This window comes from Argopecten irradians, chromosome 2 (genome assembly GCF_041381155.1).
Source record: "Argopecten irradians isolate NY chromosome 2, Ai_NY, whole genome shotgun sequence".
NCBI classification, from domain to species: domain Eukaryota; kingdom Metazoa; phylum Mollusca; class Bivalvia; order Pectinida; family Pectinidae; genus Argopecten; species Argopecten irradians.
The window spans coordinates 28,797,371-28,824,278 of NC_091135.1; the positions used below are offsets into that span (position 1 = coordinate 28,797,371).

Sequence of the window (26,908 nt, forward strand, 5' to 3'; positions counted from 1 at the left end):
TATTTAGCGCTGCTGAAAAATGTTATGTTAAATACAGATTCTATCAGGAGTATAAACGAGAAAGGCGTTATCAGATATCCTATATACGCTTAGCATTGATGAAATGATTAATGCTAAAAACGAATATCTAGGAAAAAAAGAATACATTGATTCGAACAATTTAATCTTATATATCTGCTACCACGAGATTTTGATGATGTATGCTATAGTAGGTTTGATGACGAAATTATCCTTTAAACTGCTTTAGATTGATACCCCAGGAAACATATTAACGTTACAATTTCCTCGAATAGTTAACGTGAGTTTACACAAAGATAGAAGGAACGGACCAGGAAATAAATGGGATAGCTTTGTGTACTTTTAACTGTTCAAGATGTATCAGTTCCCCGTGGAGATAGTATCAGGAATTTATTTAACGCGTCAGGAGAGACTGACGAGAGAGAAAACAAACAAAGATCTCGCCAATTTATTTCGAGTTTTCAAACGCGTTAAAAAGAGCGGGGCCTCTTTACCTAATTATGTTTTGCTGTGTAGGGTTTAAGCGCTTGACCTGTAGAACGTCTGATATCCAGCCATAAGTTCTGATTACATGCAACGCTTTCATCTAACAGGTCGTATAAGTACACGGCAACGCCTATATCAATATCGTTAAATTTGTAATTTCAGCTAGAAATAGGAGTCAGGTTATTTATGTAATTTAATACATCAACTATGAACTATATCTAAAAAAACACAACAATAAAACGATTGCAGATGTTCAAACTCTTGACTCTCCATCCTAGCGACCCTACACCGTTTTACATTCACGCAGCATCTTGTAGAAGCCAAACATAACCAGGAGATAATGCACGAACAGTTACAAGGACATTAACCATTATCAACCAACAAAACTATCAACTGTTACTTTGTCAATTGTTTTGATAAAGCCTTATGTCATGTATAATCATCCAGACTTAATGATGGTGTCTTCTTTTCAGTAACGCACGAAGACGCCGTTTTATTTATATAGGAACTGCAGCATTAGGTATTGCAAATTAAGCTGGTTTTTTTTTTAAATAGAACATATCACTTAATGTTTCCATTCTTTATATTGTCAGAGAAGTAAAGAAGTCTTCATGTGAAACTCGGTAATATTGAGGTCTCTTTGTCAAACCCAGAACAACGGAGATATCATTGTGAAACTAACGGTCTTTGTAAAGTATGGAATGAGCTCTGTAAATACGGATTATGTATATAATACCGTTTTAAATGTGGCTAAAGATTGACATGGTTTTTTCTCTTAAATTCATTTATTTATGTCAAGAAGACATAAAATATATTTATTGTTATAATATAAGTCATATAAACATATACATTGTTATGTTTAGAAAATCGAAATGTAGTGCAAATTACATACCTAAATCTGCAGAAAATGAAAAGTGATAACAGCAGCATCGCCACGGAGATGGAGTATCCTACGACAAATATGTAGACGTGTTCATGGCCGCTGTTTGTGTTCTGAAACAAATCCCTGGTATATATTTTGATGATATCCTAGCGAACTCCGAACACCGTTTGCTAACAAATTTCCTTTTATTCCCCGATGAAATTAAAAAAATTGAGACATCAATGTATAAATGTGCTAGTACAAATAGAAATATGCTAGTCTGTGTGGGAATCATTCTAAAATTGAAACAAATAAAGATGTCTATACAACTTTCATCGACAATATGACTAGACAGTTTACTGGCAACTCTTTCTATCATGAAGCTAATATCCAACTCGTATCATTACGTATATAGTACCTCTATAAACGAATGGATATCCTTCCAACAATGACTGTAATCGGAAACATCTTTATTAGTGTCCGGATTCCGCCACCAAGTTCCGTTTTCTGTGCATTGCTTGTAGGCTAATTCTGAAAGATAACAAAATTTACAACTCGAGATTCGTATCTTTTCGTGGTGTTCTAAAAAAAATCTCAGACCGACATCTGTCCTGTAATGTCATTCTCCAAATCAAGGTCGATAGATTATTGTTGGGAGCCATCGGTTTGTTTGTTTGTTTGATTCATTTACGTCCTAGTAAGAAAGGCCTCCCATGTATGCGGTGTGTGGTTTGAGGTTCGTGTTTTGGGAGACATCGGATTGCATAGTTCAAGTAAAGCAGTACCTACCTTTCGGGTTCATCCCGGGTATAGCCGGACAAGCTATGACTGCTGTCGTGCCGACCTGTGTGTAGTTCCAGCAGCCAAACATGTCATTTGTAGCATTACAGTACTGTTCACCTGAAACACAAATATAAAATTATTTATTTTAAAAGTCAGCTGTAGGTAGAAGTTAATTTTGTATGACATATAATTTGATAAAAAACACGCTTAAAACGGGTCCCTTGTGGCGATGTCGATTTTAATAACGAATTCCGATGGACCTCAATTCGTAACATAAGAATTTCGTTACATATCGTTTAATTGGTCACACTTTATTTCTTTCCCAAGTTAGTTTATTCTCAAATAAGATTGTGTTCACAGGAAACAACTTTTTTCAGTATAATAATTAAAAACTACCAAATAAATGCATCTTTCATTCGCAATTTGTTAAAGAAGTATTCAATTTCTAGAGGTGAACGGACGCAGGAACGAGTTTGTTTGAACAAAAATTCGTTGCATAAAACATATATAATATGGTCATATTCGTTGATTTCAGTTTTAACAGAAACAGAGAAACAGTATGTGTTCATCATTACTAAGATATTGATCAAATTGTCAATCCTACACTGTATCTGAGACAGATGAAATGCTATATGACGATATATGAGTTCTACCGAAATCCGTATTATTGGACCTACACGCGAGCCAGGAAGTCGTACGTATGAACAAGACCTTCGATTTCAATTTTCCGGTGCAGTGCGCGTCTTCAGTTGCCCTAGTAATGCCATCGTTTATTTCTGAGTGGACGCATATAGAAGTAATCGACCTTGAGTGCCGCTATGGGGCGAAAGGGAGAGCTATTTCCTAGTCCTGTTATCATATGTATAAATATCTCACCTAAACTACTCTTTTTATGGTCGATAATTTCTTTTCCTTACATGTAATTACGATTTAAAAGTTGCAATACCTTTTTCGTAATTAATTTAATTTTAGGATTAAAAATATCACAATAAAATGGTTCGAGGTAAAAGATCACATTCAGTTAGATGTTTGGAGGTTTCTACTAAAGGTCTCTCTGTGATAATCTGTGACGGGATTCTACTTCTTGTTGGTGACCTGTTGTCCACAGCCACAATAACGATAGGAATATCAAGGGTGGTAAAGCACGAGCGAGGAAAGGCGTACAAGAAAATGAATTGTATTGAAGTCCGTAACGTCAAGGGACACATCGATACTATTCACAGAGAAATCCATCCTAGACTGTGTACTGTATTACTCTAGTGTTTTATAGGAAGTTCAGTCAGTACTTTCGTGAGTATGCGTCATTATAAAGATAAGAATACCAGAATAAGAAATACGAAACAAAGTACTATGTATTAGCGGTCCAAATTTATCCAGGAGGTCTTGTATTAACGGCTGCTGTTAATGAATTTGGATTTGTTTGTTTAATTAGGTTTAACGTCGTATCAACAGACAGGGTCAATTAAGGACGGACAGCCATGTGTGCAATGTTTGGAGGCTGCGGTATATTTGTGTTTTATTTTTCCTTGTAATAGTTGAATTCTTGCCCTTTTATAGTGTTATCTCACCGGAACATGCCATCAAACAAGCACATTCCACTCAGTTGCTCATGGGCGAGCGCTCAAAGGCAGGCCAAAAAAGTGAGGCGATGTCAAAGATAGGAAGGAATACAAGATTCTAAATTTAGTTGCCTTTTACCATCATACAATAAAGGCAGTCGATACAATTCTAACGCTATACCTTCGCAGCCATTGTGCTAATGAAGCTACATTGTTTTTTGTAGATTCATACCGTAGTGAGACTGCCTTTTTGTCTTATGGTAAAACAAGTAAAAATATACTGACAACGGTCGAGCCAGTCTTCCTACTTCCTTAAAGCAGGAGCAGAAACATCTATTTTATAGACTTTGGTGTGTCTCGGCCAGGGAACAGAACCCAGAGCCTACCCCACAGGGGCGGGCTCTCAACTGAAGGCCAAAAGTGAGGCGGTGTCAAGGGAGACATTAGGAACAATACAGTCAGTTAGGAAGAAGAGAAAATATAAGATCCTAAATTTAGTCGCCTTTTACGACCATGCAATAGGGGCAGCAGGTACAATTCTAAAGCAATGCCTGCAAGGACATGGACGGACGTGGTGACTCATCGACAAATATATTTGTGAAATGAGGTCGGACATGTTACTTTAATACAGCTTCTTGTTCCAAGTCACCTGGTTCAGCATAATACTATTCTTTGTTTTATTTCATCAAGGATGGATTTTGATATAAATGAGGGGCCGCGGTGGCCGAGTGGTTAAGATTTCCCGACATATTACCACAAGCCCTCCACCTCTGGGATGCGGGTTCGAATCCCATGTGGGGCAGTTGCCAGGTACTGACCGCTGACCAGTGGTTTTTCTCCGGGTACTCCGGCTTTCCTCCACCAACAAACCTGGCACGTCCTTACATGACCCTGGCTGTTAATAGGACGTAAAACTAAACAAACCAAATGATATAAATGAAATCGGTATGTATTTAAGACTATATTGGGTAGCGGTCAGTACCAAGTACACCCTTTATAGTGTTTTATATGCATATAAAAGTTGGAGCATTCTTTTAACGACCATAATTTCTAACGAGACACGCGCGGGTAGATATATATACCTTAAGGGCACATAAAGTCTGACACCTACATGTCTGGAGAAAGAGGATGTTTCCAGAGGTCATAATTATTGGTTATTTACATCCAGTGTGTCGACGGTTATCTTACACTGTCTCGGCTTTGTCTACTCAAGAACATAAAACTCCCAAAGGAGTGCGTAGTTAAAAGATTTCAGCGTCTATTTCATTGTTAAAACATCATATACAATTCGCCTTTAGAGGATGTCAGCACGTGGTTAAAATATAATGTACTCTTACATTGAACATGCGTATCGTTCACCAGTGGATTTTCGGGTTTAAAAGGTTTCATAAACAACAATAAGAAAAAAGAAAACAAAAAAGGGTTCCTTATGTTACTTAACTAATATCAAAATATATCAAAACGAATTGGCGCATTAACCAATAAATGGTTAACTTATAAATGAACGGATGAAATGTATAAAAAAAAAACCTACTAGAGTAAATATGCCACTTTACAGTGTGGCTTTACAGCTACAGATCTATGGCAAATGTGGCACTAAAACAAAACTACCGCTAAGCATGTCTATTTACAGTATATAGTACATTCATCAGCACTATATCAGATATGTCGACTTGTAATTGATTCGACATATCACTCATCCATCTACGTTCAGGTAAGTCGGGGTGACAGAGTGTTGCTTGGGAGCCATTTATCTACATCGATCTGCATTAAACACTCTCCTCTATTTGAGTGTTACTAAAACCAAGCGACGCTGTTTTGGCGGGAGGAGTTGTTTGTTTGGTGGAGGTCTGACAACTGTATAATTACGGTGATGTGATATATCACAGGGTAACGCAAGTATTCTTTTATTAGACATGCCCGTCCATTTCACGAGCATACTGGTGCTGGTCGAGAATTTAGCTTTCCATTGTTTACTCTACATGGGTTTAGGTATCAGTCCTTCGTTGTTGTTTTATTATCATTAAGTATATCGAACTTCACTTATTTCTTCTCTTCTGACAGTGACATTGTATACTAAGTAGCTAGTACAATGTTCGAAGTCGTTTAGTCCATCTTAAAAGCCAATGAAAATTGTGTCCATTATGTCAATGTCGTTGTGTCTTTAACATTAAAGTGTTTTGTTTACTTTCGAGACCAAAACATATCTGAGGGGCCACCATTTGAGGACATATATGCTTTGATCACATTTCCCTTCCAATTAGGCGTAGGATGTACTCTCGGGATGGTGGTTTTTAGTCATTTTGGTCTGGATCCCGGCAGGAAAACGGGCATGGCCGGCCGGTGACCGAGGCTTTCAGGCATAATCGGGGAGGTGGCAGAAGAGTTTTAACTCCAAGTTAACATCTCTCTGCTCTGGTGTCCCTTAGATTTTCATAATCGGCAACATATCCTTCACGCATCGTTTAGTATCTTTTTCATGAAAATGATGTGTGAAAATGTTTTCACCGGTGTTGTCAGATGTCTGAAAAATGACAGAACCTGCGGTGTACTCCCGATAACCCTCTATCCCTGGATACCGGCCGGTCATTGTGACCAAAGCATAATGCTTTGTTAATAGTCCCTTCCGGTTAGGCTTAGGATGTTCTCCCGACATGAGTTTTAGTCATTTTGGCCTGGTCCCTGGCCAGCATCGATAAGTAAAATCTCTTCGGTGTCTCATAGATTTTCGTAGTCGGCCAAATACCCAATATTTATCGATTAAATATCGTTCGAAATGTAGCCAAAACCAGCGGTGTTTTCCCGATTACCCCCTACCCCAGGATATCGGCCGATCATTGTTACATAGCATTATCTAATCGGCAAATTTAACCGTCTGTTAATAAATTTTCACTCTCGACAGTCAATACACAAGGAGCTAATAACTTATCGTAATACAGATCGATGCATTAGTTGTTACCCAAAAGCAGTGACAAATCGACAGTCAATAAAGAATGGGTCTGGAAGTATAGGCAGAACTAGCTTTTTATAACGAAATAATGTTCCTAGTGAAAAAACAGGAATATATACACGTACAAGATTCCATATCAAAACCAATTCTTCCCTCGAGTAATAGAGAAACGAGATATTAAGTTTTCTATTATTTGTAGTTATTGCAGTTACAGTTACCTCCAGATGGTATCTGAAACATTTATTAAATCACATTTTCTTTTCAATGAAATTATAAATATCTGTACTGGCTATGCTAAACATTTTACTTTTGAGCACTCAAAAATGGTTTGCAAATTTGACATCAATAATATTTAATTCATATAGTTGACAACAATATTTATTTGGGCGGGGGATGTGGTGGCAGTTATCGGTCAATACAATCAGTAGTCAAATGAGGCTTTCTTGACCTACATCTAAAGAGTTTTGTCACAATTATGTCCTGGCTTATTACAAAAACCACGTGAAAGGCACGAACTAGCTGCCTATCTTGTCCTTCCTAAGCGTGGGTTGATTGACACAGTGTTTTGTGTAGACATTTCACTGTATCGTCCATCACAATTGGTACTGACAAAAAAGCCAATAAATAACCATTGAGGAATGTATCATTTCACATTGTCAGTAGTATTATTTATGCTCTTATTTTCTTTTAGTATTATTGGCTACCACATTTACACATATAGATCGATATTAAAAATCAACTCAATGTTTCCATTTTAAGAAACAGAGTTGAACTAATGGCGAGTTCATCAGGGTGGTGTGCTAAGGCCATAGTTCTTGTTATAGACATTTTCAAATGAATTCAATATCTGATATCAAAATTCAGGACCCTACTCTTATTCTACAAGGGTCCAGTTTCACCAATACTTCTTAAATAAAATTCCCCATACTAGATAAGTTTAAGGGAACGTTTTAAGCGAATACTGACTGCAGCTCAATCTTGACACTGTAACTTAAATGACCATATACGTGGAAGAGGATACCTAAGAAGAATTTAATGACCATCTGACAGTGTCTCTGGAGATTGAAAATAATGTTTGGTATGTTTTTTTATTACATTTACGTCCTTATAACAGTCAGAGCCATTTACAACACAACAAAGTGATTACGATCAGAGCGGATTATAAAACTGACCTAGAAATGCGAACAAATTATTGACAACGGTATCGATACAACGGTTTACCGACAAAGCAACAACAACTTTGCACGACATCACCGAATCTCCCCGTGTTTTCTTTTCACGAGCAACCTTTAATTTTGTCTACATACACAGGGTTTTTAAGAAACCATGTTCCGAATTTAGAATTTCATAACTTTCCCATGAAAAATGATATTTGTACGAAATCAGAAATTATGCAAAACGAAATGTTATCATTGATAAAATACAACAATTTGTAGGTAGAGTTTTATAGTAAATCATTATGACGCCATCGAGGACATCATCTAAAACAGTGAACTATGTACATGCATGACAACAACAAACATCACGAATCGAATTTGCATTTAAGTTTGAACTTATATTGGATGTTTTGTTGTATAAACATATGTATTACATAATGTAAATACTCTTTTTAGGATTACATAAACTGCTACGTATCTACTTTCGATACAAAACAATTACCGAAACTCTAAACGATGTGACTATGAAAATGTTTGTGTACATTGAAGTTAGAAAATCTGGATCAAGTCACAATCCCTCTAAGAATATTGTGAAGTGACAGGAAGCAATGAAGTATAGAAAAGGGAGACCGTTTTCCTGATGTTATATTTACCAAGACCTACCTTATACCTTTAACTTAACGTTTCAAGTTTTTCCTACCTAAATCTACGATACTACAGCAACAGATATGAGAGTAAACTAAGATTTGGCTGACTGTTATCGCCATTGAAGAAGCTGATCTCAGTTTCAAGTAAGCGAATTTCTAGGTTTGTTTTGAGGTTTTTAAATTCATTATAACATAATGTTCTAATATAAAAGGTTATTTACAAGAAAACTTAGAGAGTGACTTCCTGAGGCTGTAAAGTCGTAAGTGTCATTTTAACTTAAATACGTTGAATGTAAACTCTTAAACGAACAAGATCTATCGAAGCTTTGAAACCAAACAAGCGCTTGTCACTTATAACTTAGTCTGCCATTCGCAATGAAAACAAAACTTGTAGTTTATGTAACACATTACAACATTCCTTTTGTAGCTTTGGCATATTCACATTACTAGTAAAAGCATTAAAGTTATTTTCCACAATTATAAAATTCAAGGACATGACTAGTTTCCCTTCCAGCAATCCAAACAAGTTTTTGTCACAGCTTCTTCGTTGAAGGGATTCTCTGCAGGATTGTACCAATCCGAGGCGACAGGTCTGGCACATGTATCGGTACTGCTAGTTACGTAATTATACCCTTGGACCTGACAGATATACAACAGTGTGTGGATGGAACACCTGTCCAAGGAAAGCATTACTCATGTGTTCAAGGCTGCTTGATGAAACCATTTTAACAATGCAATAGATTGAAATCAAGAACATAGGGATATGAAGCTCTATTCGCAATAACTCGATAAGATGGCATCACATCACGATTTAGTATTTCCTAAATAAGCATAATGAGAGATTTCACACGCTAAACAATTTATTTAAAACACAAAATCCACCAACTGTAAATATCAAGCGATAAATCCTTATCACGGCTATCTTAATTTTTGTAACGCTTCCAATTTGTGTATAGAGCGCTATCTTGATTTGGAGCAGTAAAATAGCGCCATCGAGTGCACCTCACAATAAAGTGATATTTATGTAAAGCGTTCATTTGACTTTTTTGTGGTTGTGGTGATGATGTTAGTTTAAGTATCTGTATGAAATCTAACTTTTGTCGGTATTGTAAAACCCGTTATATTGCAGATTTGGAGATGTAACGCGCGTAACTGGCATGTATAAATGCATGTACAATTACATTGAATATCAAAAGGATTGGCTAGTGTGAGCAGAACATGACAAAAAATTGCATTAGAATATACAACTTGCTTTATGCAATTGAAAATTTATATAAAACCTAACATTAAGCAGGTAGACTACGAGTGGTTGTATTGTTCAAACAGCCATGTGAACATAAATTGCCTTCAGGTATCAATGGAAATTACGTTTGTTTGTTTGTTTGATTATTTTAACGTCCTTATTAACAGACATGACGGCCTCCCACGTATGCAGTGTGTAGCGTGTGTGAAGTGCGTGTTTTGGGAGACTGCGGTATATTCGTGTTGTGTCTTCTTGTATAGTGGAACTGTTGCCCTTTTTAAAGTGCTATATCACTGAAACATGCCGCCGAAGACAACCAGCAACACACCACATCCGGTCACATTATACTGACAACGAGCGAACCAGTCGTCCCACTTCCTGTTTTAGACTTTGGTGTGTCGCTTTGAGCCAGAGGACAGAACCCAGAGCATTCCTCACAGGGGCGAACGCTCAACTCAAGGCCAAAAGTGAGGCGGTATCAAGGGAGGTATTAGGAAAGGCATAAAGTCAGTTAGGAAGAAGAGAAAAGATAAGATCTTAAATTTAGTCGCCCTTTAAAATCTCTAACGCCCTACCTGGAAATTACGTTGACATGGTTGCCACGTCACATAATGCTTGATGTTATCTCATCATAGGAATCTAACAACTAATTTTACAATTTGGTTACATATCTAAACACAAAAACAGTAATCAGATAGGGTACATCATACAGTATTAGAAACTCTACATAGTTCACGCTGTCTTACACACAGAAACATTCAGATAAGCCTTAAACAGTCAGTAATGTCCACTGTGGCTGACACGGTGTCCTCACAGATATGACAACACTAGCATACCAATCTATCTATTCACGAGAAAAAAGACATGCAAAATGACGATATAGTCCAAAAATTATCGCTATCACGTCCTTCCGCAGAATGTGTATCGCACACCCGTCAGGAGGCGCAGCTCTCGTTGTCAAGTGTCCAATAATAAATAGTCTGAATCTGATACTGGTCGTTACGTTAGTCTATGGAGTTAACTTATCTCAGGAAGTATGGTTTGTTATAACGCGAGTGTGTGAAAGTCACTTTAACTCCATGATATCAGCCGTCACAGCCGGCACTCTGCTATTGCAGCGACAAGAAACATTTGAAACTTAAATTTAATGTTAGCAATTTAGATATGCTCATATCGTACAGAGAACATATTTTCAAGATTTTGAATTTGAAATTTGTTTTAACTGACATAGAAAATATCTGTGTTAAACGCCCACTGGTCTGAAACCACATTATACCTTACACGTCAAGGTTATATCTTTGTTACATTCACTTTGATTTTTGAAGTTTCAGATAAATGTTATATAACTTACATAGCATTTGCGATATAGAGACATGGAGCCATCACACGCGGAGCGTTCCAAATTAAATATCAGCGATACCCCTGCTATCGGCATTTGATTTTTCGGTTTCGCGCATATTATCAGTTTACATATTTGGTTGTTAGTCACACAAAAATACCCGCTCTAAAGCACTAATTTACAAATCAATTTTGGTTTGTTTTTTCTTTGTATACTTCCTATCAACAACTTAGATTCGTTTCGGATGGTGTTCCATGTGTACAACATGTTCAGGGAGAAGAGTGCATTTGTATTAAGAAAGACTGCAATTTGTTTGAGCTGTGTATCCTTGAAACAATAAAACATTCTTGCCGTTTTATGATGCTATATTAACAACGACAAGCCATTTGTAACATTCCCTGATGCTTGTTGTCCCTGACAAGGGGAAAGAGCATAAACCCTTCATTACAATGGCAAACATTCCATAAAGGTCAAACTCGAGCAGATGCAAAGGAGAGGTTAGGATGAAGGTATGTTGATTAAGAAGAATGAAATGGATATCTCAAATGTAATGGCCTTTTGCCACATCCGAGATATTGTGACAGTAGGCATCATTTAAAAAAACTTATATTTTTTTCCGCAAAAGGTAGCTGACAGTTCCTATATAACGGCTTTTAAATAAACATGACTATCTTGCGACTTCTGAAATTTGCTATAAAGGGTACACACTCAAACGTGTATGTATAAGCGGATCTAATGTATGCGTCTGGAATTGTTAATTTTACAAGATTGATCAATACACAATTATGTGCAAACACTCGAACAGTACCATGTTTAAATCACCGAGGTAAACTTTCCAGTGGATGATTCCGAAAAGCAACTAGAAGCAATTTAGCGGAATGATCCGAAGTTATTGAAAGTGTGTTAAGGCGAGTAAGTCGAATGGTGTCACATCATTACTAGTGTTGATAGCTCCTCATCTGAATTAACTCCATGAAGATGAATTTATATCAATGATGAATAATTTACCAAGAAAAAGTAGCTGAGATTGAAATTATTAGCTACTCGTTTTCCAAAACAATGGTTATTGTGATTACTTTGTACGCTATGGTAAACATTGTTACAAAAACAGAATACATATATAGATGGATGGAAACGAATGTTGCTAATTTCTCTGTAACTATATAAATGAAGTATCAGATATTTGCCCAATTAAATGGAAATCTCGTTATTTCCTGCAACAACATAGCCCCCAGCTGTGACGTACCATAAGAAAAGTAATACCACAGAACCTCTATAAGTTAGAAATTGGCGATTCGACGACAAATCTTTCTCTAGAGGATTTGCTTGGCCCGTTTTAGATACAATACATACTCATTTCCCTAAAGCTGTTCATCACTCGCAGATCCACAGACCTAAATCATGACGAGCTCCCGCTGACTAGTTGAGATACGTTTGTCTTATGTCTATAAAGAGACGATATGATTCACATATTTCATATGTCAACGAAACTTCTTTTCACGTTTTTTGTCGGTTTTGGGATTTCACTTCTAGAATGTTTCGCTGAAATGCTTCAAGAGATACCTATAAATAATGATATATATAGTGGAATCGGTTAAAATGTTACGTATGTAAGGATATTATATGACCTTGGGAAAATGTAAAACACATTTCTTCTGCTTGTCACTTTATATTCTCGATAAACTATATTTTCTGTGTTCCATATCAAATATCCCATGTCATATTATTTATCTGTAATAATATTGTATTATAACCAACTAGAAAATAGAGTATAGCCTTTAAAGCGACAACCACTAGTCGCTTCAAGTGCGTTGATGGACATAATACAAGCGCAATCTTTGGCGGAAAAAGGGATAAAAGTTTCACTATAAAAATGAGACAAAACACCAACATACAGTACCCGTATGTAAATTACCACTGTGCAAAACAACGTAAGTCATCGCATGCCTATGCGTTATAAAATAAGACATAATTTGTTGTGTAATCTTCAATTTCCGAAATAAAATTTTTGTATAGCAAAATTATAAAAATATGCACTAGTACATGTACCTTTCCTTAAATAGCAATAATAAGACAACATTAATTTTCGTGTGATCGGAAATTATGAACACCACATTGTTGTTTTCTAGTATTATCCATTTTTGAGGATTCCAGGCAAACCAAAATGCAATTATGTTAAATTGACATCATTAGCTCCGATAATTAAAGTCGAATCAAATTTCTAATCAGGAAAACACAATTTTCTTTCATGATGATAAGCCTACCAAGTTTGATAGAAATCGAAAGCTAGGAAGTTATTTGGCTAGTAAATAAAGTTTAATGTCTTATTAGTAGTCGGGGTCATTTAATTTTGGCTTCTCGTTTGGACGTATGTTTGTGGGACGTGCTGTGTTCGTGATGTGTCTTCGTGCGATAGGGAAACTCCTGACTATTTTATAGTGGTATATCACTGAATCAAGCTACCAAATACAGTAAAACTGCATACCGCACCTGGTAACATTACACTAGCAAGGGACAAACCAGTCGCCACACCCCCGTTTCGCTGAGATCCCAGAACACTATCCATTTTAACGGATAAAAAGAAAAAAATAACCAAAAGCCAAATCGTATCTTCTACCAACGAGAAAATGTATCGTAAATAAGGACAAACCTTTTAGACCAGAGGACTATAATCCCAATATCCAGTTGATAATCGGTGAACGTTATGTTGAGAAAATCTCTATAGAATTAGGTATTGTAAATGGAGATACTGTATATTATGTAAGGATATTAGACGTCGCTGTCCTACGACCTCCGGCCATAACTACCACGTAAACATGGCTATAATTTAAACAGATTTGTCTCTCCATTATCCCTATAATCCGTATTTTACACTGAGATGATAGTCTGTGGAGCTTCCAGACCCTTTGATCGATTAATTCCTTAGTCTAATGTATCTTACATAAGTTACGAAGAGCAGGTGTGGCTAGCCTTTATTGTATGTACTAATAAGATCAGCAATTGTATTTTCTGTATAATCAACACCGCTCGAATCCAAAATAGTCAGGAAATTATAGAGAATAACACTAAACCCCGTACAGAGTTTTACTACGTTCTCACCTCCAATAGACTGCCAATGTTCATTCATGAATATTTCGTTAGGATCGTTTTTAGCATGACTGCTCTGACTAACCTTTAAGCCTGTTCATTCCGAATTAGTCTCGAATTTACGTTGTTTAAGATACCTGTTCAAATGAACTTCTTTAGCACATCTTTGTTGATAAAATCAGGTGTTTGACTGATGGTGGAGGCATACTTAATAATACTCATATATTAAAAGAAATCATGAGCTGCATGTAAAGTATTCTGTGTTCCAAGCTACATTTAACTATTTGTGTATTGTGCATGTATTAGGAACACAATGGGGTGGTCAAACAAAAATATTCAGTGTTAGCCATGTTCGCGTTAAAGTTGAAGGAACAATCTACTTGCCTAACAGTTCTAATCAATTCACATCGATTACTTTCTCTTTCTTTTACAGACGATAACGTTCAGTGAAAAGGTTATGTGGGACAAACGAAATGCGTTTAAATATGTATATATAAATGTGTTCCAACGTTTTATCGTGTGTCTTAATTCTATAATATCTATGTCTGATCTTTGTACCTGTTATCAGCTGACCGTTTCAAACCTGATTTTGTACCTGCTACCATCTCTCATTGGATGATCGAAAAAGCAAAACCATATGAGATATCATATTATTAATAACCTAAGCGACGTTCCACTTTGCATAAGCGCCACTAGCATTACCTTACAATCTGACGTAGATCACACATTATTTTTCCGTTACAAGAAAGGTCTTAAGGCTGGAAACATATCAAATTGTTGATTGCCTTTGAAAAAAATCCTATTAAATTCATGACATTTCTACGAAAATGTTCATTAGCAAAAAGAGTCTTTCGATATGCAACTGATGCTGAATGTTAACCAGGAAAAATATTGTGCTTCGTTCAGAAGGCGAGACAAAACCTAAAGCCTTCGTCACAGATGAAATGAGGCGGTGTTAAGGGAGACGTTACGAAGTATAATATTCCTTTAGTCGTCTTTAAAGACCGAGCAATAAAGGCCAGATATAATGCACAATCCTATGTATTTTCAGTTAACGACCATATATTTTCTTATACTGTTGATTGACCTGCATGCAAATAATGTTGATCGTCTTTGATATGAGTCTACATTTCTATTTATTTCATAAAGACTTTCGTGTAAAAATAAAATGCTAATGAACATAGACATTCGTTTGACTGAAGCTTAGGACGAGATGTCGTCCTACTGGCTTCAGACGTATCCCCTTTTGGATTGTCAAAACTCAATTTAAAATTGTGATATAAAACAGTTAAGCTAAAACAGCAAATAAAAGACAAAATTTATTTTTTGCTTCTGAAATGCTGACTTGAATAACAAAATTATAGCAGTGTTAAACACTAAGATCCTGTAAAAGCTCTAACGGGGCGCCCGAAACGTAGATAACATCCATCTTTGACCGTAATAGTCCTATTTATTGTACACGAACGTATGCTATAACTAAAGTGTCTAGAATCTCAGAAACCTGGCGCTAACGAGCCATCCGAGCCGAAAAGTAAATGCATTGTCAAAAGAGAGTATGATATACAAGCGTTACTATGTGACTATTTAAGTGCGCCTTATGTCCCCTATTAAAGTGAATGGGAACTTTGTAAGATTCAACAGAACAACTTTTTGTAGAAGTTGCATGAACTAAGAAATATTTGCTCCTGAAACCGTCAATATGCGTAATCTGGAGATTGATCAATAGGTTGTACTGAACGCGTATGCTGTCGTTATGATCATCAGAGATTTTGTCTTCACGTTTTTTCTCGCAATGTTATTCTCGTCAATATGTCACCTTTTTACCGGAAAGATGTATAACTGCGAAAGAAAGACGTTGATGATTTGTTCGCTTCCAGAAACAACTGTACTTTATGAACGGCTTTCTTTTCTCATTATTTTTTGTTCTCATTTTCAATTTGTTGAACCTCTCTCATATAAGAAAAGCTCTGTGCTTTGTTACCTTCTGAAGATATACACCAACGTTTATGTTTGTATAATTTATACGCTTCTCGCATTTTATGAGTGAAGTTTAACGCCACCATGTGGGGTTCATAACCAAGGTTACTTCAACGTGGCCCTGCAGGTAGGGCATTAGATATGTACCTGCTGCCTCTATTGCATTATGGTAAAAGGCGACTAAATTTAGGATATTAAACTTGTAAAAACCAGAATGAAAGTATAAAACACAAGCAAAAACACTTTCGGAACAAAATCGCGTTTTAAATGGTACTCGTAGTTTCTGCACCTCTTTGTTGCGAAGAAAAAGGACTCGTTGGCGGTTCCTCTGCAGGTAGAGCGTTAGAATTGTACCTGTCGCCCGTATTGCATGATAGTAAAAGGCGACTTAATTTAGGATCTTATCTTTTCTCTTCCTAATAAACTTTATTCTTCCTAACGCCTCCCTTGACATCGCCTCATTTTTTGGCCTTCTGTTTAGCGCTTGCCCCTGTGAGGTAGGCTCTGGGTTCAGTCCTCTGGCCGAAACATGCCAAGTATATAAAAATGGTTGTTTCTGCTCCTGCTTAGCGCCCAACATATAAAGAGTGGGACGACTGCTTCGCCGGGTTGGGTGTGTTGCTTGCTGTCTTCAGTGGCGGTATGCTTCTTAGCACTGTAAAAAGGGCAACCGTTCCACTATACAAAAAAAAAACATGATACAAATATACCGCTGCAACACATCGCATACATCAGACGCCGTCCTTATATGTCACTGGCTGTTAATATGACGTTAATTTAATCAAACAAACTCTTTGTAGGGGGTTTACTCATAGAAAAGTTACAATGTTAATCTGCTGATTGTGATTGGTCAGTTGGCTTAGAAATTCAAATATACAGCAGCATTACGACACCCTTTCGCATAAAATATTAACTAAATGACTTCAGCTTCTCAAGGCAGAAAAAACTTCAAAAATTGGTTATTATTGAACTTACACTAATCAAAATAAATTTTCACAAGAAGTTTATAAGACAGTATAGCAGCATCAGTAAATAATGTTCTCACATCCAAATTATCTTAAACGTGCAGCTGATAAAACGCGGGCTGTTCGACGAGCGGCAAAATCAATTCAATGAACTGATCATTTGAATCTCCACCACGAAAGGCAGGTTACTTTGATGCACGAGGTCATACACATATAACGATAGACTATCGGGACCGGTATCACTGTGTTCAGCAGGATAGCTGTTTGTTTTGATGTTACCCCCTTCAAGATAGGGAGGAGTCTAATGGGAGATAACACAGTGTGTGATAAAACAGAGAAACACTACTATTATAGGTTGTTTTCAAATACGTTTAATACCACAAGACTGTATCTGCATTTGTGTGATAGACCTAAAGTATCATGTTTTTTTCGCGAGATACAAAATTTCGATTGATTTCGCGAGAGTGCTCGAACACGTATATACATTATAAATGCCGGATTATCAGAACCCTCGGGAATAAATGTAAACACGTATATACAGCATAAATGCCGAGTTATCAGAACCCTCGGGAATTATTGTAAACAAGTATATACAGTATAAATGCTGGGTTATCAGAACCCTCGGGAATTAATGTAAACACGTATATACAGTATACATGTCGGATTATTAGAACCCTCGGGAATTATTGTAAATAATATACAGTATAAATGCCGGATTACGGAACCTCGGAATTATTGTAAACACGTATACACAGTATAAATGTCGGATTATCAGAACCCTCGGATTGTAAACACATATGCCGGGAACCCTCGGGAATTATTGTGTAACACACGTAAACACGTATACACAGTATAAATGTCGGATTATCAGAACCCTCTTGAATTATTGTAAACACGACATGCACTGTATAAATGCCGGATTATCAGAACCCTCGGGAATTATTGTAAACACATACACTGTATAAATGTCGGATTATCGGAACCCTCGGGAATTATTGTAAACACGTATATACAGTATAAATGCCTGATTATCAGAACCCTCGGGAATTATTGTAAACACAGTATAAATGCCGGATTATCAGAACCCTCGGTACTTAATGTAAACATTTATATACAGTATAAATGCTGGTTATCAAAACCCCCGGGAATCATTGTAAACATGTATACACAGTATAAATGCCGGATTTTCAGAACACCCGGTACTTAATGTATTCCCGACAATGTTGACAATAACGATGACACGCAATATTGTATACTCGAGCGTAAAGGTAATAAATTGCTTTACAATATTTTATACTCGAATATAAAGGGCTTTACAATATTACTCCGTGTTTACCATAAGTTCAGTACACAAAAAGAATGGGTAGATCTTTTAGCTAAATGTGGTGACTGTTGGATATTACATTAGTATCTGTTTTAATTTAGTAGTGATAATTGATGTAGGGTTTAAAAATCGTTTCTTTTCGAAAGCATACGTAGCCTTTAATTCTTCGCCACCTATTTGTCATTCTAGGTTACTGTTATCATTCTTTTTGTTTTTTGTATGGTTTATAACTATTAACCAACAAATACCGGACTTAATATCATAGTACATAAACCCATATATACATGTATACGTAACCCAATTTTCAAAGAACACCAATCCGATAGATACATTGTATATATGAAGCGAGATTACACCAAGACACATAAGCCGTATCATTCTAATAAGAAATGTAAAACACTCGACACATTAAATCGTATCTGAATATGAGCAATGGAATTAATTTACTTTCAGTGCTGTTACCGGATGTAATAATAGGGAAACCTCTACATATAAATAACATTAATAGTTAGCACCTGCATCTGTAGCCGTGGGCAGCACGCCCTGTGTGTGTTTCGTATCTGTAGATGTGCTAGATATCTCTCCTGGTTGATTCGTTACTGATCTATAACAGTTTTGTCTAAGCAGGGGGCTGGTTTTATATCAAAACTCTTTACACGTGATGTAACCCTGCTGCACGTTAATGCGACGTAGTTAAGGTTAGCATAAAAGCTTTACATTTTAGTCTCATACCTACTTTTTTAATGCTTTCATAATAATATATCTAAAGTTATTTCATACAAGCGTAACTATAAATAAACACACATGTACCTTGCATAAAGTACTCTAAGATTAAAATCTGGCAGTGTCATATAATGACTGAAGTTTTGGAAATCACATACGGCGAGTTGAACATGCAATTCTGTTATAAAATTGATCAGGAAAAATAGATGATAGGTTGGAATGCGAAATATAATAATATTTTGGGATTTGTTCCACTTATGTCGGGGTCCAATGTAAGTGAAAAGAAAAACCAGAGTATATTTTAAAAAATGCAGTGTAGATAATGATAACTGCATGATTACGTACCACTCGCATCTTACTAGTTTCATGTATATATATGGTTGTACCATGTGACATTTCGCTCCAATGTTCAGTGACTACCACGACAAATTTCTAGTTTAGTGACAATTAATGCATCTTCTTTTTTGAATGTTTTATAGATCCTCCGTAGCACTTCCAAAAACAAAACCATTTAGGCGAATTATAGTTTGATTTATATATACGACCATATTTTGTTACAGATATTTATAGACGAACTCATGTTTACAGTTTTTGTATACGACCTATATGGGCTACATGTATAGAAGGGTTAGTGTGCTCTTGGCTCCTCATACTGCCGTCGTAATGTCGACTTTATCCCCGACCCGCCGTATTTGGGAATCTAATTTGGCGTTATTGCCATGTAAGACACGGTATACTTGAAATGCCTAATTCAGGAAGCCATGTTGTTTATATAGCGACATATTTATCCAGTGTATAATCCCGCATAAGTATCATTACCCGTTTAATCCGCTACCATTACTCTTTAGATAGACAGTATCTGTAATATGACGGAGCATGGCGAACCGCTTCTGTCGTTTCTTTTATGTGTTATATAGCTAAAAGGTATTACGTTATTTATTTTTTGAATCTCATTGGTCATAGCTCTGAACAAATATCTCACCATGCTTTATTTCTCCTACTCGGCTTTGGCATTTTGTTGACCTTTAATTGGAGTTTCTATACCAATACTCGCTTCTTGTTTAAATAACGATAGTATGCCGGAATGCCTGTCTACATCCATCACTGCAAGAAGTAAGACGCCGTTTGATTATGGTCCCATATTGTACAGCTGTATATAATAGTTTTGAAGTTGGCATCTTTAACATCTACAATTAATTTACAAAAATATGTAATCATATATTCACTAATACAAGAAAGATCACCAGGAGTCTAATATCCCATACCGACGAATATACTAAATCGGAACTTAAAAATACTCCACCGCCGATGGACCATAAACGATACTCATAATTTGAACTATAATTGGTGTTAAATCGTGTATATGTATGTCTAATTAACACAAAAATAACATGAAATGATTTATTTTGCTTTTGGTGCATGCGGAATCAGTATTTCATTCCATATAGGATATAGTGCCACGGAATTTTTTCGGGATGCAAAAAATTATTTTTGATATTTTTATCTTGAAGTGAAATGATAAGCTCAAACTTTTCAATGGTGGTTATGGTTTAAAATAGTAACTTTTGTAACAGAAGAGAAATACTTAATCGCCTGTTCCTTTATTTGCCGTTTGTCAGCGGTGGAGCATCTGTAACCTCTTAGATCCCCAACCATGAATAACGAAAACATGTTCTGTGAGATCAGTCAATTGTTACAAACACTAATACCTTAATCACAGTGGAGCCTTGCATCACAGACAGTGGTAGTTCTAACACACATAAGAATGTTAAGGCCTTTTGTACGCTATTAATCCCTAGTGCATATCATTTCGGTAGAAATAATGATTGTTTGAATTATCGCAAAAAGACCTCATTACCAAACATATCAAGCAATAAAAAATAAAGATGTTGGAAAAAATACAATCATTTCACTTTTGGATGAAATTGATTTATTTTTCATATCAAGTTCTACAATCGAAAAGGGATGTATTTATGTTAATTGATTTACATATAACATTGAAGATGCTCCACCACTGACAAATGGCATTTTTTTCGCTTTCAAAAACAGGGGCAGGCGATTGAGCTTGTTTCTCAAGTTACAAAAGTTACTTACTTTACACCATTACCATCATTGAAAAGTTTGAGGATCCAATTTTACTTCAAGACAGAAATAATAATTAACTGAATTCCGAACACATTCTGTTGCACTATGTCCTACTGAAGTTCTATGTAGTACTGATTGCGCATGCAAATGATAACATTTTTATATATTGTTTTGTGTTTATTAGACATATTTATACACGATTAAATACCAAATATTGTTCAATTGATGAGTATCGTTTATGCACTATCGGCGGTGGAGCATCTTTAAATAATAATAACAATGTGCCATTGCTTTCACTAGAAATAAACTAAATACTGTCTTCAGATAGGGAAGATCAGATTGTGCTGATGTTAATTACTCCACCAATAACGGTTTATACATCGCCCACCATCGTCAGATAAATGACTAGGTTAGTGTGCGTATTGCCATATAAGTGTGTAAAATGTGTTAGAAGTCATTTTCTATGACAGAAAATAGTACTAGTCGGAGTCACAGTTCAATCAATAGGTTGTTACAATAAACAGTTTGATATATATACGGCTGTATATATCAACACGGGGCGGAACAGGACGGGTTAAGACGGATATTGGAAACTCATCATGCTCCAAATAAATATTAAATACAGAAACATATCTGTAAACAGTAAATATAAAATAAACAATGTAATAAAATCCCTCGTCATGACGTTGATCATTACGTAAATCGTAATCTCCGCCATTGCATGACTAAGGATTTTTTCAGATTTCATCAGTCTTTTCGTGTGACCTCCTCTGGGATTAAGTACATGTTGATTGACACTTATCTTAGCGTGATATCGTTACAGATCAAGGTGGGGAACTGACCTGGCCTACCCGGCCTGGGTTATCCTGTCTTGGGGTTGTTTTTGAGAAGAACGTCAATAATGGTTCACAGGGTACTAATAATGTTGTTCGTGTTTCTGTTAAGTCGTCTCCATCTCTCTTTATTTAATAAGAAAGACATCATTATTTACGTTTTGCAACATGTTTATTTGTATACTTAATTACACACACTTTGATTAGAATTCTTTATTTGGATCTGACATTCTGTGATTCTTGTCTGTCTAACTTCCAAGGTTATGTCAATAGTTAAAACGGTATTCAACCTGAAAATCTACGCAACAAGAACAAGTAATGAATAAAGTAAAGATTTGATTTTGTTTATAGTATTAGAAGATACCAACATGTTTGGTTTCCAGTTTTCTTTAAAACAAACAGGCCGCAACATCTGTACAGAAGAAATGCTAAAAATGTAAGAACTGATTTCATGTTTTCACAACTTCACATCATAGTACTGTTGACTTTAGAAGACTGATAGTGTTGTAGACATGCGTTTAATGTAAAAAAAAATCAATATAATATATATGAGGGTTTTTCACAGCCAGCGATGGAAGTTGAAAATGCCATTGAAATGAATTGTTAAAAGTACATTAAATTCAGTCAAAGAAGATATCAAAACTCAACTCAGAAATTAAATTAGAAACATATGTATATCAAAGATAGGCTATATCATTCCATAGATTTCTGAAGAGTAGTTGTCGATACAACCGCCCAGAGAAATACTACGAATCTGTAATAGAGATCCCGATGATATTCCGTTCCAAAGAAGGTGTCGGTAGACCTCGAGCAATACGATCATTACACACAGCAGGGATCAAGTCATTAACACTATCGCAACAGATTGTGATTAGCAGTTATTAGAAAATAAAGGGAAAACGTAATAACATTTGTACTATAAAGAACATTAATAATAATCTTTCACATTCCAATGTAGAATTATTATTTGTCACATGGATTTGACCGATAACCGGTTAATTTTGTTTTACGTGATATTTTGAGCTAGTGGCGCGTGTGATTAAATGTTTTTGCATGGTATGAAATATAATGATTTCCGTTGCATTGAATGCACGGCTTAATAATACATAACATGCTCTCTGTCATTGTACAGAGACTGATTGGTGTAAGGCTCGGCAACGAAAGATTCCACAAATCACAAGGATATTGCATAATACATCAATGATGTTTTAAGCTTTTGTCAATAGAGTCGGCGATAGCGGACCTTAATCAGGAAGTGTTGATGTGAAACTAACCAGCCTGTGAGGATAACACGGACATGTATCGTTACACAGGGCGGTCAGAAGCACGGAGGCATGGCGTCTACTCACCATAACTTATTGGATAATAAAAGTTAAATGGAAACACTGGAGCGGGGCTAGAAACCTTTGCATCCACCAATAACCAGGGTCTAAAAGAATGATCATAGAAGTTATAGAGAGTAACCTTGGCATCCTGTGGTGGAGATGAAAAGATAATTTCCGTTTATATCCCTACCAGTAACATGTGCATCCGACAGTATCTATCCCTTTCCCTATGCTATCGATGGTTTTGATCTGGATTTATTGCGCATGCAAAACCCGATTCCTTCATTTTTCGGAAAATTAGTTGGACGTGACGGCTGATCAAAATACTGTAACATCATATTGTGCTGTCAACTCAGATGATAGATATGTTCCGTTGAGCTGCCCCTATTAGCTTTCAGAAGATAGAAAATATGTCAAGAGAGGCATATAAAAACGATAGGCGGGCATAAATGATTACAAATACGTAACAAGAACCATTATGGACCATTTCATTCAAACAAAATACAGGTTATACTTACATTAAAGGGGATAACAATGCAAGCATTGGTATAAAATCGCCGCTTCTCTGAATTCTAGATGAACTCCTCCTCCTCGATCACCGAATATCGACTTATTGTGTTTTTTTTTAATTGGGAGCGATTTGGTAATAGGAAAGGAGATATTGTAGCGGTGAATGAGGGTCGAATATGAGACCCTCCTAACTCGGATACCAGTTAAACTATTTTAAAGGCCAACGTAGAGTAGTCATGCCACGCAAAACGGATTTCCTGATTATTTTCAGAATTTTCACAAGAAGGATGCATAATATTCTTCAATGTGAAAATCTGGTAAATGTTTTCAAAACTTTCTATATCTTCTACTTTCTAATATCGATTCATCACATTCGTCTACAAATACTATTCGACTTGAATTTTAAATGCAAATCACATTTATTTGTTGTTTACTCTAGGACCAGTATTATGACATGTTTGCGTGTGATATGGTATGTTGTGTCCAAAACGTCCTGTCTAGTAGCTGTACGTACGCAACCAAACACAGACTCATTGCCAAATTTCGACAAATAGATATAGAAATAAAGAAAGAATCGGCGTACGACGTACGTGATATGGAAACAAACATGCGATGTCTTGTGAAATTTAAGTTAACATCGAACAGATAAACTTCAATCTTTTCTTGGGAAGACAATAAATTGTATAGTTCCTCAGATCAAAAAGCAAATATTCAACATTAGAATGAACAATGTTCTCTTTTAATCCTCTCGACAAGTAATTTCACTATTTTACAAATTCCAGTTGAACTAGATCTCCCCCGTATGATCAAGTATAAATTGATGAATTCACCGAGAGGAAGCTACATCTAGAGAGTCTTATAAGAGTTATAATGCATCTAGAAATTATTTCAGACAATTTTATTTGCTACCGACATTGCATGTGCCTAAATGCATGTCAAACATTATTATACCATGTCATTCTACTAGCCTTAACAGCGCCGTCTGTCTGTGGTAACTATGCATACATGGTTAGTGTTAGGATCACAAGCAAGCAGGCTGCAACATGTATCAACCTCATAGTCAGCTTCAAAACGTATGCACACTGTCGCATAATTTCAAGAACTACGTGTCGACTATTTATTTGCGACCAGACATGTCAATGCAATAGCAAAAATACACAACGAAATAAAACCATTCGACACACAGTAGACTTTCACCTTGGCGAGCTCGAATCCCTCTTACGACGTCGAAGTATTTTGACTTAAGCGGGCTCGCCTCCCTCTCATGACATATAATAGTTTTTAACCTAGGCAAGTTCGAATCCTTCTGATGACATGATAAAGATTATCTTATTTTCATCTTCTTGTACTCCATGTTTCCTTTGACACACATACACTACGCATTTGTCCATGTAACCGATACTTACTGAAATTAATTAATAAAATCGTTTTTTTGCCATTGCTTTCAGACTTGTGAAGTTAAAATTTACAGCCGTACCTCATAGGCTTGACAATATATATAAAAACAACAAATTAAAGACGCGGATTATCCCAAGCTGGTTGAAAACAAACCACTGATAAGACCCTGGTTTAGACGTTATGAATGTTGCTTTTCATTTGTAGTCTAAATAATAAAGATTTTGACATACCCAGGGGATGGACAAGGAAGATGAAAGGACGTCTGCGTCCTTATCCAGCCATGTAATTGTTAAATCACGGTGTAATATGACCATTAAGACGTCTCTTTCAATATCCTTCTCCTTCCTCTTCTATAAGTTTACAATTGAATCTATTTACTAATAATGTTCGGAATGAAGAATCAATCTGATATAATTTCTTGTTTACAAACATCACAGCCATATATTGCTTTGTGATGTCTTTCAAATACATCGTTTGATTACCTAGAGGCCTTCGTGATTACAAAACTGTTTCAATCATTCTTATCCATGACATGCTTGATAAGCATGTTCTAAAGTACACACAAGACGTGCACAGAGTTCTGTCAAGGGACGGAAATACTTTTACATATAGGCTATAAATCTGACCCTTTATCGTGAATAACGTGAAAATATGAAGTATAGGAATAACAGGCATTTCTTATGTGACGCGGACTATGCATCTTGTATCAAACGATATGTGTATTAAACGAATATATTTGAAATTAAATTATTTTGTATTATATTTTATGTAAGGCATGTGGTTATCAATGGTGGCCCTGTTCATGGAGGTTTTATGATTTTGATAGCTTTCAAAGAAGCAAAGTTTGAATAGGATTTAATCTTCTTGTTGTAAAAGAGACAACCAATATGTAAAACATAACAAGCTATTAAACAAACATCAGTGCACGTTATATCCAAAGTTTATCACTTTTGGCCTTGCTTTGAGCCTTCCCCCCAGTGAGGAAGGCTCTGGGTTCTGTCCCCTGGCCGAGACACACCAAAGTCTATAAAAGTGGTAGTTTCTGCTCCTGCTTAGCGCGCAGCAAACGGGGAGTGGGACGACTGGTTCCCCCGTTGTCCGTATAATGTGACCAGTGGGGTGTGTTGCTTGGTGTCTTCGGCGGCATGCTTCAGTGATATTGCACTATAAAAAGGGCAATAGTTCCACTATACAAGAAGACATAACATGAATTTACCGCAGTCTCCCAAAATACGCACCTCGCACAACATACACGCAACACACCGCATACATGGGAGGCCGTCCTTACATGACCATAGCTGTTAATAGGACGTTAATTAATCAAACAAACAAATTTCTGAAACATTTTGGTGTCATGGTTAATTGTAATGACAACAGCTTCTTTCAAGAAATTAATATATATTACTCGCCACACTTGAAATAAGAATGTCCCGGCAAACAGTGACGAACCATCGGGGGTATAAATGGGTAGTATTAAAATAGCCAACGTCAATATCAGTACCGGAGATTTCAACCTGTTGGAAAACATGCAAATCCTTTTTAATACCGTTTGCATCAGACATGCAAAACCTGAAGGCATTAACAAAAAATTAAATGTACAGAAAAACGGCTGTGAAGTACGACATCAAACTCTGTGA

At 36.3% G+C, this 26,908-nt stretch overlaps 1 protein-coding gene across 3 annotated transcripts in view; it reads right to left on the minus strand.

Annotated features, from left to right (window-relative positions):
- Positions 1–26,908, minus strand: part of LOC138315051 (calcitonin gene-related peptide type 1 receptor-like) — an 81,884-nt gene that overhangs the window by 21,619 nt on the left and 33,357 nt on the right. For all 3 annotated transcript variants that reach the window (XR_011207455.1, XM_069255779.1, XM_069255780.1), the window contains exons 2-4: positions 2,156–2,266; positions 1,785–1,897; positions 1,397–1,497 (exon numbers count right to left, since the gene is read on the minus strand). Coding sequence is in view for 2 of the 3 variants with exons in the window: in XM_069255779.1 (XP_069111880.1) it covers positions 1,397–1,497; positions 1,785–1,897; positions 2,156–2,266 (325 nt within the window). In the remaining variant the exon portion in view is untranslated. The remainder of the gene's footprint in view (positions 1–1,396; positions 1,498–1,784; positions 1,898–2,155; positions 2,267–26,908) is intronic.